Source organism: Hippopotamus amphibius, chromosome 2, assembly GCF_030028045.1.
Source record: "Hippopotamus amphibius kiboko isolate mHipAmp2 chromosome 2, mHipAmp2.hap2, whole genome shotgun sequence".
Classification (NCBI taxonomy): Eukaryota; Metazoa; Chordata; class Mammalia; order Artiodactyla; family Hippopotamidae; genus Hippopotamus; species Hippopotamus amphibius.
In genome coordinates, this window is record NC_080187.1 from 152327936 (window position 1) to 152341449 (window position 13514).

Genomic DNA, 13514 nt, shown 5'->3' on the forward strand with positions numbered 1-13514 from the left:
CAGTGGCCACGGGTAGGAGGGTACTTGTGACACAGACACGCAAGAGGAGAAACATGCTTACTGTAGCTGCCCTTCTGCAGGTCCTCCTTTCAGCACATCTGAAATCACTATCGAGGTTTCCCCACTCTGGAAATGAGGATTATCTCTTCCACCAGATATTGCAATTCCAAATCCAAATCCAGGAGCCTAAAGTAATAATTATAGTAAAATGTTATCATGTCATACTCTACAATCTAAAGAAGTTTAAATATAAAAATTACAACCCTATCACAAAACACTCACTCATTTGTACGGAAATGCATCAGAATGATCTATCCTGGTATGGGAATGCAGGCTTTATAAATTTAATGCTGGGCATAACAGGATACTGAGAACTGTCAATTACACAAATGTTCTTTAAGAACTAAAACACATTTAAAACTTCCAAACACTGAAATCCTGAATTCATTTGCACTTATCAGAAGGGTTCTGAGGGAGTTGGCAGTGCCCCAGTGTGATCATCACAAACACTGGTAACTAACTTACAGAATGCAAGTTTAATGCGCATATACACAGGGTGCCATTTTATATACTAAAATACCAATAGCTGTGAAAATCAATTTTCTTCACTTATGCTAAAAATCCCTATTGAAGTAATACACTATAATATTTTATGCACAGTGCACACAATAAAGTATGCATTAATCATATCAAGCATTTTTAAATTACATATATTTTAATTAAAGAAAATCATAATTAATTATATACTTCTAAATGAGCTGAAAATCTTTACCACAATGACTAAGGACAGCCCAGCACAGAAAAAAAGCAAAATATTTCCAAGTTATTGAAAAATTACCTAACCTCAAGGAAATCGACACCATTCCCCAGAAAGGAAATGAAGTATTCAGAGTGGTCTAAAGAAACATCCAATATTTTCCTAGGGCTCCAGAATCAATAAGTCAGAGGCTATGTTTTCATATAATCTTGTACTACCCTATGCTCTACAATCCAAACCACCTGAGGACAAAGGTAACAACTTCCTTCCACAACTGTCCTGTCCACTAAGGAAACAACATCCACCATGGACAGGGGATACATCATGACGTTCCCCCTTCCACCCCAAAGTCTACTGAAATAGCCAAAGAAGAAAAAAGAAAAATTCTTCTGAAAAAAGAACACCAGCAATTCCACTCCTAGGTATACACCCAAGAGAAATGAAAACGTGTGCACACAGAGATTTATACCCACACATAGCAGCAACACATAACAGCCCAAAAATGGAAACAACCCAAAGGTCCATCAACTGATGAATGGATAAATAAAATGTGGTATATCCATAAAATGAATTATTATCTGCAATAGAAAGGAGTGAAGTATTGATACATGCTACAAAATGGGGAACATGGAAAACATGATGCTATCTAAAGAAGCCAACTGTAAAAGACCACACACATATCAAACAACTCCTCTTACAAGAAACATTCAAAGACCGATCTGTATGAAACAGAAAGTAGACTAGAGATTGTCAAAGGCCGGGGGTGAAAAGGGATGGAGAGAATGGGGAGGGATGGCTTATGAGTACACTACTTCTTTTTAGGGTTATGAAATGCTTAAAAAGTGACTCTGGTTATGGTCCTACAGCTCATGGTCCTACAGCTCTGTGAATATACTCAAAATCATTAAATTGTATACTTTAAAGGGTGAATTGTATGGTATGTGAATTACACTGCAATAAAGCTAATACCAGCCAAAAAAGGTTAATGTGAAAAAAACAAACAGGAAAACATCTGGGTGGCAGAAGATAATGGTAACTGCCTGAATCATTTGTCTCCAAAATAATACCAAAAAAAAAAAAAAAAAATCACTACTCAAAACTTAATATAACTCACAATCAGAGAATATCCAAATTTCCAAATAGCTAAAAGCAGGCCTAAAATTTCAAAAATAAATAAACAGAAAGAAAATTATTAGCACATGATTAGAAAACATAAGACACTGCAGAACAAATTCAAATAAATTTGAAAACTTAGATGAAACATAATTTTGTAGGGAAATACAGATTATTGAAATTGACTCTATTAGAAATAGACTTTAAACTGAGATAGTTATGAGGGAACGCTTCCACAAAAAACACCAGGCATGATGATTTCACAGGGGAATTCTACCAAAACATCAACATCCAGATAGCCTCGATGCTCCATGAATCGTTCCAGAACATCCTAAAATGAAGGAAAGCCTCTAAACTCTTTTTAAGAAGCAATTATAATACTGGTATCTAAATCTGATGACTATCCATGATAAAGACAGAGCCCCCGCCAAATATTAAAGCCTAACATCATTTATAAAGGCCAATACCATGTAAATAATCCATGACAAGGTTATTTATTTCCAAGGCTGGTGTATTAGGAAAGCCACTGTATAAGAGACCCTACTAATAACCCTAGGGGGAAAATTCAGAGAGTATAACCACAGACCCTGGAAAGGCCTCTGACAAAATCCAACACTGACAACCCAGGGGGAAAAAATTCAAGAAAATGCCTTCAATCTGTTTTAATATTTCATTTTTTGTTAAAGTACATGAGGAATGTTACCCACACATGTAGTTGAAAAGGAGAAGAGTTATTTTCACAAACCTTTTAGATAATTATGGATATTCGTGTTTGATTTTATATGGGTAAGTGATAGTTTCTTAACTGGCGCCTGCAATGTGCAACCTGAAACCGTATCAGTGGACTTTTTGCATTTACTGTTACATCCACTGAATACCCATCCACTGGCTTATTTTACACTTTGAATGGATATTTTATCCATCGTGATTTTATAATAGCATATCTTGATCATCTGGAAAATATTTAGGCAACTCTTTCAAATGATGACACATTTCACCACTATATAATATTTTTTTAAATCATTCTTTAATTAATATCACCACCAATGCAATCAAAGTCTTTAAGTACAGAAAAGAACTGAGCTCACCTCATGGCAGTAGACAAACATTTCCCAAATTTTAATTTTTGTTTTAAAATTCAATTTCCTTCACTGGCAACAACTATTATTAGAGTTGTTTTCCTTGAAGCAACAGGTACTCATTTGAGAAAAATGTTTGTCAAATATTCCAGTCTGGATAACCATTCCTTCAAGTAAAAATGGTGTTACACACATGAATACACAGCTGGTTGAGCTTCCAATTCAAACAATTACACAAGTACTTCAGTATAAAGCAGAAACGCTTTATGCATATTTCCATTTCAATATAGAGACTATTTTTAAAATGTCTATCCTAAAGCTGACATGTGGTAAAACTAGTAATTTTTATTGTTTTGAGTTATTCTGCAGCAAAACTAGAATTGTTGTTATAGACTGTGAGTAAGCCCAGGGACTATTAAGACAGTTTGGTGACACTGCCTTGATTTGGGCTATGAGGACAGTTTTAACTCATACCACTGTTTCTGTACCTTCACTACAAATATCAACACAGTGAAAAAGACAAATTACATTTTTGTGCTGTTATGAAAACAGTTTATCCTAAACATAAGACTTCAGAGACCTTTTGGGGTCCTCAGCCCATACTCTGAAAACACTGATATCAAAAATCACTGAAAAATGTGAAAAAAAGAGCAAAAAATCCAATGAAACAATTTACAAAAGATATGAAATGCTAAAACTCATCATCAGAGAAGTGCAAATCAAAACCACACAGAGAATGGTAAAAATTAAAGTATAACAACACATTTTGTTGAGGAGGCTGTAGAAAAATAAGCACCACTGCTAATGGGCATGCGAACTGCTACAACTCTTTAGGAGAGGAATTTGGCAAGCCTAACAAAATTATAAAAGCTTGCTTATTTATTTATTTATTTATTTATTTATTTATATTTTTGGCTGTGTCAGGTCTTAGTTGCAGCACACAGGCTCTTATTACAGTGCATGGGCTCTGCAGTTGCAGCACAGGGGCTCTCTAGTTGTAGTGCATGGGCTCAGCAGTTGCGGCACGTGGGCTTATAGTTGACCTGTGGCACCAGGGATTGAACCTACATCCTCTGCGTTGGAAGGTGGATTCTTAACCACTGGACCACCAGGGAAGTCCCCAAAAGCACTTATCTTTTGACAGAGCGAACCAATTTCTAGGAATGTACCCTGAAGATTACATATACAGCTCCAACAACACAAAAATACGTATGTACACAGTTATTCACTGCAGACTGTAACTGCAAAAAACCTAAATGCCCAAGGGTTTCCTCCAGGGCAGTTCAGGGAGGGGTGTGTTATTCTTTGGCTTTTTTTTTCCTCCTTGGAAAATGCTAGGACTAAACTTTTATGCTGTATACTTTTATACTGTGTATTTATGTCTTGCTTGATAATTCTTTTATTTAAAAATTAAAAATGTAACAAAAAATACTAAAGAAATGCCGAAAACATTGGGACCTTTCAACAAGGAAGGCAGAGATAAGTAGATACTTCCTAAGATCTGCTTGTGAACAAGTTAAGTACAGTCCTGGCTGCATGAGCCAGGGCTCAAAACCAAGTCAGAGCACACGGCTTCCATGCAGTCCTAGCATGTCATCCTGCTGGATAGCGCTGGCTACAGGTCATTTAATGACTATCCGGGAAGTCTGTGATTCCCAACCCTGGCTGCAGATGAGAATCATTTGGGATCAGTTTCAAAATTGCCTGATGATTTCCAAATCTCCTACCCCATACCAATTAAATAAAATCGAAGGAGGGCAGATGGCAGGCATTTTTTAAAAAAATCTCCTAACTGATTCTAATGGGCAGCCAGGGCTGAGAACCTCAGCTTTAAAAGCTTTGTGAATATCAGACCAGGGTGATCACCAAAAACTGTAAAAGGTTCAACCATCCCACAATTTCCCTTCCCTCTTAGGGAAAGTTTCCCTCTGCAACCTTTTTAGGTGTAGATCTTCACCAATTTACCCTCCATCGTATTCGAAGGATTATTATTCTAAAACACACTGATCCTGTCACTCCATTGCTCAGAGGTCCAAGTTCCTTAGCATGCAATATCCTGAAGTACAACGCTAACTTGCTTCCCAGCACCCCAGTCTTTGCTCTACACACACTTAACTTCTGACCCCCCACTTAAGTATGCCATCATGCATCATTAAGTTCCAAGCTTTCACATTTCTTCTCTGCCTAGGATTCCTTTAGCACCTCACCCTTCAACATTCAGGTTCAACGTCTTCTTCATAAAACCATCCTAGCTTTACACAGGCAGAAGTGGTCCATCCTACAGGCCCCCGAGCACATAGACACACTTCTGCTATGTAACCCAAAGCCTTGTAAGTAGCCTGGGAATCAAAGTTCCATCTGGGAGGGATTTACATATTCTTCTACATATCCCAGCTACGTACAACCCTGCAAAGACCTAACGGAAAGTGGCTCATCAAATGTTAGGGCAGTAAAACAAGTATCTGATTATTCAATTTAATTTTAACTCAATTTCCCTTTATAGAGTTGTCTTTTTAAAAACGCGCACTAATTTGAGCACTAAGAACTCATTAACAGCCACAGTAGTAGTGTGGATTTGTAATTTCCACATAAAAACAAGCAGGGCAACTATACAACAAACCAAAAACCATGGACATTTACAGCAAAACCAGATAACCAATGTACCCCCATGAGGAAGCAGGCGGGGATGAGCAACACCTATGAGACTTGTGTGTTCCCAATACCTACTTGGGAGGAAAGCTACAAGGCCTCTAACACACCTAACACCTGAAGAACCCCCCCAAATAACTGACAGGTATTCAGTGGGAAGAATGGAAGGGCAATTTGAAAACAGCAGCTGAAATTGGGAGGGTTTTTTCGCATCTCCATTTGTCAGTGAGAGCAAGGAGCCTGCAGTAGAGCCTGAGTGGGCTGGAGCAGTAATAACCCCTAAGAATTCTCAACACGGACCTGCCAGGCCTTGCGGGGACAGTGGGTTCAAACTCCAGTGGGACAGGAACAGCAAAGGATAAAAGGGTATAAAGGGCACAGGCCTAGGAAATGTCAGAAAGCAGCATTTATGTTTCTTTAGCATACGCACGCACACACATACATGAAAACTAAGTCAACTTCTAAAAGCTCAAGAAAGCTACTTTCCCATAAAACTGAGCAAAAAAAGGGATTATGATCAAATCCCTTACAAAATTACTATAAAAGACAATGAGTAGCAGAACATCCCTACAGAAAATGAACGCATACCAAAAAGAGTACTCATAAAAAGAAAAATAAAGGATCAAAACTGTTACTATTATAAAACAAGTGAAAAGTCATTAAGAAAATATACAAGACATGAAAGAATATAAATAAGAATTTTAAAAATTCAGAAATGAGGCTGATAGAACTCAAGAGTTAATCAGAAATTTTAAAAAGCCATTTTAGATAGGAACATAAACATAATACCATGAAAGAAACAGAAGGTAAAAAGGAGAAATCTTTTTAAAAACAAAAAAGAAATGATTCAGGAGATTTTTTTTAAAAGGATTTGAGAGAAAATTACAAATTATGAAGACAGGCAAAAGAGATACAACATACAGATAACAGGAGTTCCTAAAGAACTAAACAAAAATAAGAAAAGAGAAAAAACAGTAAAACTAAAATTAAAGAACTTTGCTGATATATGTATTATATATATATCCTTCCATATATATATATACACATAACTGAAACTATATACTCAAAGGACACAAATCACTGTAGACACATGAGAATATCAATTCAGAGGAAACACCAAAATATATTCAAACAAAATGACTAGATTTTAAGGAAGAAGATTCTTTGGCATTTAGGTAAAAAGAGCTATAACTTAAAAAGAAATAAAAATTAGATTATCATCACACTTTGGTAGCAACACATTATGCCAAAAATAACCTAGTTAAGATACTCAAAGGGAACAATGAGCCATGGATTTTATACCCAATAAAGCTAATCTTCAAGTATAAAAGGGCACAGATAAACTAGTAAACATATAAGAAAAACACAGGCAATATTGTTCTTCATGATCCTTTCCTAATAGAAAACTTTCTGACAATCAAAATGACAAGAGGCACGGAAAGGATTGGTGATAAGCATTAAATATACACCTACTTATAATACTAAGATTAAATGAGGATTAAAGCATGAAAGGGTTAAATTATATAAGAGCTATATGATCTACACAGAATAAAACTATTTCTCTAAATGGGGAGAGAAAATGGTGAGCATTTGTTAAAAAAAAAAATTTTTAATACTGTTTCCAGTAATCAAAATTGACAGTAGTAGAATTATTATTATTCTGAGCCAATCATATGCTCTGTACTGGATTTACAAAAGACTAACATGGTGCTTTCAGAGGGATTTTCAAACGTTATGAAAATAATCCATTTTTTCTCATATATCTTTACCATAAAAAAAATTTAGGTGTGACAAAATATAGTTGATTTTTATATGTTTACATGAGAAAATGTCCAAGATAACGGTTTTTGTTATGGTGATGGCAGAAGTGGTTTAAAGCAGTATAATATGATCTCATTTATTGGTATGTGCACACACTTACATGGTTATAGCTTTGGGATGGAATTAGAAGCATCAAAAAATTTTATTTTCATCCCATTTCATCCTTTCAACACCACAGACAGCCACAAGCAACAATAATATGTATTTCTACCTTTGCCTGGTAGTGAAACTGAGTTTATGATAAACTATAGAGGCCTGGAATCTGTTCTGTTACTTGCCGAGTTTCACTGGACACTAGCCACACCCATTCCTTTAAATTTCACTATAACTGCTTTTGCACTAAGTAGTTGCAACAGGGACTATATGGCCAACAAAGCTGAAACTATTTACTATCTGACCTTTTATAGAAAAGGTTTTGCCCACTTGTCTGATAAAGTATTTCTTGACTTCTTAAAAGGTTGTTTTAAAAGGGGGAAAAAATTCCTGACTGTTGATTCATCTGCAGCAATAAATTGCATATGAATACTCTCTCTGCCAAAGATTATTCTGTTTCCTCCAAATATGCCCAATTCTCTACTTAAAGATTCTCTCTCTTGCCTTTTTTTCTTCTCCTGATTTTCATGCCAAATTTCTATAAGTAGCTAACTTAATTCTAACTTTTCTCACCTTGTACATATAGTTTTACTCCGATAGTTTTTGTAGTTTGACTCCTCTCCCCTTCTTCTTCCAATCTACCCTCAACATTCTATGGAAACTGTTCTAGTCATGTGTTTTCACAGTGAACACGGGGATCAAAAATTTTTTGAACCAAATGGATCCTCGGCAATCATCTGTTCAACTTCCTTTTTACAAATGAATGCAGAAGGCCTAGAGTCTTATGTGTCACTCTACTACCTGCCGACTAGACCTTATATAGGATCCCTGTGGACTTGGTAAGAGAGATTAGGATTTTATCAACTCTGATACACTTCAATTCTATGAGGTCCCAAGAGATCTGAAAGGCCTGTTCAAAATCAGTTTGTGGTAAGCCCAAACTAGTTCAGAAGTCATAAGACCCACACAGGTTTTCTACCCTACCTTGGCAGTTCTCGAAATGTTGTTTAAAACGTCTATGACTGTTAGATTTGTTCTTTTTTACCTCTGCATCCTTCATCAGCCCTTTGGTTAGTGTGTGTGTGTGTGTGTCTCTCTCTCCACCCCCCACACCCCGCCCCCGCCCCAGTAAATCTTACGATGAGACTCTCACTCTTGTGGCTCTGATTTCAAAATTACAGCTTTCCTTTCTAATTCCTATTCCACTTTCCTATTTCCAGTTTCTTACAGGATACCCCCAATTGCCCTTCTCCAAAACTGTCATTTTCTTCACAAAACTGACCTCACCACCAATGTTCTAAACTTAAATAAAACAAAGAGCCAAAATTTTGGCTCTTTCCTTACCAAGGTTACTATTTTTTATTTTATTCACTTTATTAAATATATATGTAGTTTATGTGATAGAATTATATGAGTTCTGAACTTCAGATATTATATTCCATAAATATTCCTTATACTCAAAATTAAATTTTACATGTAACTGAAAAGAGCACTATATGCTGAGTCCAGAGACCTGTGTTCAAGAAGTACCTCTTTGGGACACTTCACTAGACCTTTCTGAGACTCAGTTTATTCCATGTGGTTATTAACACCTATTTCACAGAGAATTAAATAAAGGATCTGAAACATTCATAATACACTCTATAGATACACAAAATGGCCTTCAACCAGATAAAACAAGCCTAGTTTAGCTTACATGCTTACCTCAGTGTAAATGCTTACCTTCTACCCATCATACACTAGCTTGGAGCTATTCAACAGATATGTGGGATTCCCCCCTCCCTGGTCCCTTTTCTTAGAACAGCTTTATTGACATATAAATCACCTATTGTAAATTCACTCTTCAAAATGTACAACTCAATGTTTTTGTATATTCAGTGTTGTGCAGCCATCATCACAATCAATTCCATAACATTTTCAACACCCTAAAAAGAAATTCCCTACCCTTTAGCCATCATCCCTGAATTCCCCCCATCCTAAAAACCACTCATCTGTCTATTCATCTATTCTGACCATTTCAAGTATACAATCATGGTCCTTTGTGACTGGCTTCTTCAAGTTAGTGTAATGTTTTCAAAGTTCATCCATGTCACCGCACATATCAGTACTTCACTTCCTTTACTGCTGAACAATATTCCATTATATGGATATACCACATTCTGCTTATTCACCATTCATCAGCGAATGGACATGTGGGTTACTTGCACTTTCAGGTTATTATGAATCATGCTACTATGAACATTCATGTTTAAGTTACTGTGTCAGTATTTGTCTCCATTTCTCTTGGGTATATATGCCTAGGAGCAGAATTGCCGGGTCATGTGGTAACTCTATATATGTTTACCTTTTGAGGAATGCCTTACTTAGTTTACCACATTGGCTCCACCAGTCAACATCCATATCCTCATCAACATTTATTATTGCCTGCTTTTGTGATTACAGCCATGCTAGAGGGTGTGACAGGGTACCTCACTGTCATTTTTGACATATATTTCCCTGATGGTCAGTGCTAATGAGCATCTTTTCATATGCTTATTGAATAGTTCTGTATCTTCTTTGGAGAAGTGCCTATTCAAATCTTCAGTCCATTTAAAACACTAATTATTTGTCTTTTTACTAATGAATTTCTATATTCTGGATACGAGTTCCTTATCAGATATGCAATTTGCAAATATTTTCTCCCATTCTGTGGGTTATCCTCACACTTTGTTGTTGAGAGTTCCTTGGTTTCCTTTGAAACACAAAAGTTTTAAATTTTGATGTGGTCCAATTCTACCTGTTTTCTCTTCTGTTGCTTGTATTTTCAAGATCATATCTAAGAAACCACTGCCCAATCCAAGGTCACAAAGATTTATTCTTGTGTTTTCTTCTAAGAGTTTTATACTTTTAGTACTTACTTTTAGGTCTATGATCCATCTTGGTGTGAGGTAAGAGTCAAAATTCATTATGTTCCATGTGGTTGACCAGTTGTCCCATACCATTAGTTAAGATTATTCTTTCCCTCACTGTATTGTCTTGGCACCCTTGTTCCAGGTTTACTTCTTATTCAATCACCTCCTTGTTTGAAACACTTAGCTGCTTGCCCTTAGATTATCTCTTAACTAAATTCTCTGCTTCCAACAAACGTTCACCGTTTAATTTTTCATTGTTTTATTAGGTATATAATATACTGTTTTAAAAAAAAATTTTTATTGAGGTATAGTTGATTTATAATATAATATTAGTTTCAGGTATACAACATAGTGATACAATCTTTTATAGACTATACTCCTTTTATAGTTACTATAAAATACTGGCTATATTCCCAACCTGTATAATATATCCCTGTAGCTTATTTATTTTATAAATAGTAGTTTGTATCTCATAACCCCCTACCCCTATCTTGAACCTCCCCCCTTCCCTCTCCCCACTAGTAACCACTAATCTGCTCTCTATATCTGTGAGTCTGTTTCTTTTTCGTTATATTCACTAGTTTTATTTTTTAGATTCTGGTATCAGTGATAATATACATTGTCTTTTTCTGTCTAATAAGCATAATACCTTCTAGGTCCACCCATGTTCCTGCAAATGGCCTTATTTCACTCTTCATGGCTGAGTAATATTCCATTGTGTATATATGTACCATATCTTCTTTATCCATTCATCTGTTGATGAACACTTAGGTAGCTTTCAGATCTTGATTACTGTAAATAATGCTGCTATGAACACTAGGGTGCATGTATCTTTACAAATAAATGTTTTTGTGTTCTTCAAATATATACCCAGAAGTGGAATTGCTGGATCATATGGTAGTTCTATTTTTAGTTTTTTGAGGAACCTCCGCACTGTTTTCCATAGTGGCTGCACTAATTTACATTCTCACCAGTGTACTAGGGTTCCCATCTCTCCACATCCTCTCCAACACTTGTTATTTGTAAACTTTTTGATGACAGCTATACTGAAGGGCCCAAAGGGTCCTGGGGCTGGTGTCAGCCCATTTGGTGGGTGGGGATGGGGCCCAGAGGAACGTGGGGCTGATGCCCACCCACCAGTGAGTGAAGCCAGGTTCTAGAGCTAGTACTGGCCAACTGGTGGGCAGAGGCAGGTCCTGGGGTCTCTGGCTACAGGGCCCAGGGGTTCCAGAGCTGGTGTGGAACCACAGGTGAATAGGGCTGAGGCCAAGGGGGTCTTGCGGCTGGTGCCTGCCCATTGCTGTGTGAAGCTGGTCCCAGGGCTAGTGCAAACTCACACGTAGGGGCAGCCAGGTCCCAGGGTCTCTGGCTGCAGAGCCCTGGGGGTCCTGGTGCTAATGAGCTAGAGGGAGGATTCCAAAATGACTCTTGCCAGTACCAGTGTCCATGTGGTAGAAGGAGCTCCCCAAAAATGGTTGCTGTCCGTGTCTATGTTCCCCAGGTGCACTCTAGTTGTCTCCTGCCTCTCCAGGAGACTCTCCAAGATCAGAAGGTGGGTCTGATCCAGGTTCCTTTCAAATGACAGCTTCTGCCTTGGGTCCCGGAGGGCATGAGATTTTGTGCACACCCTTTAAGAGTGGAGTCTCTATTTCTCACAGCCCTCTGGGTTTTCAGAAAGTAAGCCCTGCTGGCCTTCAAAGCCAAACCTTCTGGGGACATGTCTTCCTGGTGCAGGACCCCTGGGCTGGGGAACCCAATGTGGGGCACAGACCCCTCACTCCTTGGGGAGAACCTCTTCAATTGTCATTATCCTCCCATTTGTTGGTTGCCCACCTGGGGGTATGGGTCCTGACCACGATTCTACCTGTCCTACCCATCTTGTTGTGGTTCCTTCTTATTATCTTTAGTGGTAGATATTTATGCCTCCAGTCTTGCTCATCAGTACCTGCTCTGTAAACAGCTGTTAACTTTGGTGTACCCATGAGAAGAGGTGAGCTCAGGGTCTTCCTACTGTGCCATCTTGGCCAAGCCTCTCAAACTTCTCTCAACCCTTTAATTCTTTAATATAGAAATATTCATTTAATCTTTCACGTAATTCTTTTTCAGAAAATAAAAAAGGTGAGATGACCAACTCATTCCTGAGTATTTACTCATTTCTCAAAGAATTATAAAAATATATGCATTTTCTAAGGGAAGATATCTGAAACTAAAGAAAGTTGTGGGTACATCATGGGTGGGAGGGGGAAACACAGGACCCTCTGGATGCAACTACCATCTCAAGCTACAGACCTGCACTTACCAATACTATAGCCATTATACATACAACTACTGAGCACTTAAAATGTGGCTAGTCTTACCTAAAAGGTGCTGAAATTGCAAGATGTGCATCGGTTTTTTAGACTCAGTATGAAAAAAAAGCAAAGTACAGTATATCAATCTTTAAATATTAATTACATGTTGAAAACGACAACATTTTGGATATACTGAGTTAAATAAGATCTATCATAAAATTAATTCACCCATAATTTACATTTTTCAATGTCAAGACTAAGAAAAATTTAATTATATTGTAGTTTGCATTATACTGCAATTGGAGAATGCTATTTGATCTCCTAAGACTCTGTTGAATAGACTGGCCTCCTGAGAAATTAAGTTTTATTGGGCATAACTAAGTACACCAAGCACTAAAAAGATGTAAAATCCTTAAGGAAATGATAATGCAATAGCAGATGGGGTAAACAACCACCTGAATACCTATCACTGAGGAGCAGTGGGGGAGATCAAAATCCACGAGGCAAGGAGTGCTGCCTATTTCTTTTTTGATATAATTCTCAGAATTACGATAGTGCCTGGCATACAGTGGAACACCAAAAAAAATTACTCAGTTTTGAAGAATGAATAGGATTTCAATGGTTTCTAGTATTCTAAAAATAAAGTGTCCTCTGAGGATGCAAATAGAAGAATGAAGCAATACAGAAGCATATCATATATTATTCTGGACCGTAAACAGCAGAAAATGGTAGAGTTTTAATCCACAGGATTTTTATTATTTTAAAAGACAAAGTTACCTTCACCTTTCATGTAACTGACCATCAGATGTCAAAGAATATA

General features: G+C 37.1%; 1 protein-coding gene across 6 annotated transcripts in view; it reads right to left on the reverse strand.

The window, feature by feature from the left end:
* The window catches only part of TJP1 (tight junction protein 1), a 107707-nt gene that overhangs the window by 62376 nt on the left and 31817 nt on the right, over nt 1-13514 (reverse strand). For all 6 annotated transcript variants that reach the window (XM_057720342.1, XM_057720344.1, XM_057720343.1 and 3 more), the window contains exon 3: nt 62-186. In XM_057720342.1, the coding sequence (XP_057576325.1) occupies nt 62-186 (125 nt within the window). The remainder of the gene's footprint in view (nt 1-61; nt 187-13514) is intronic.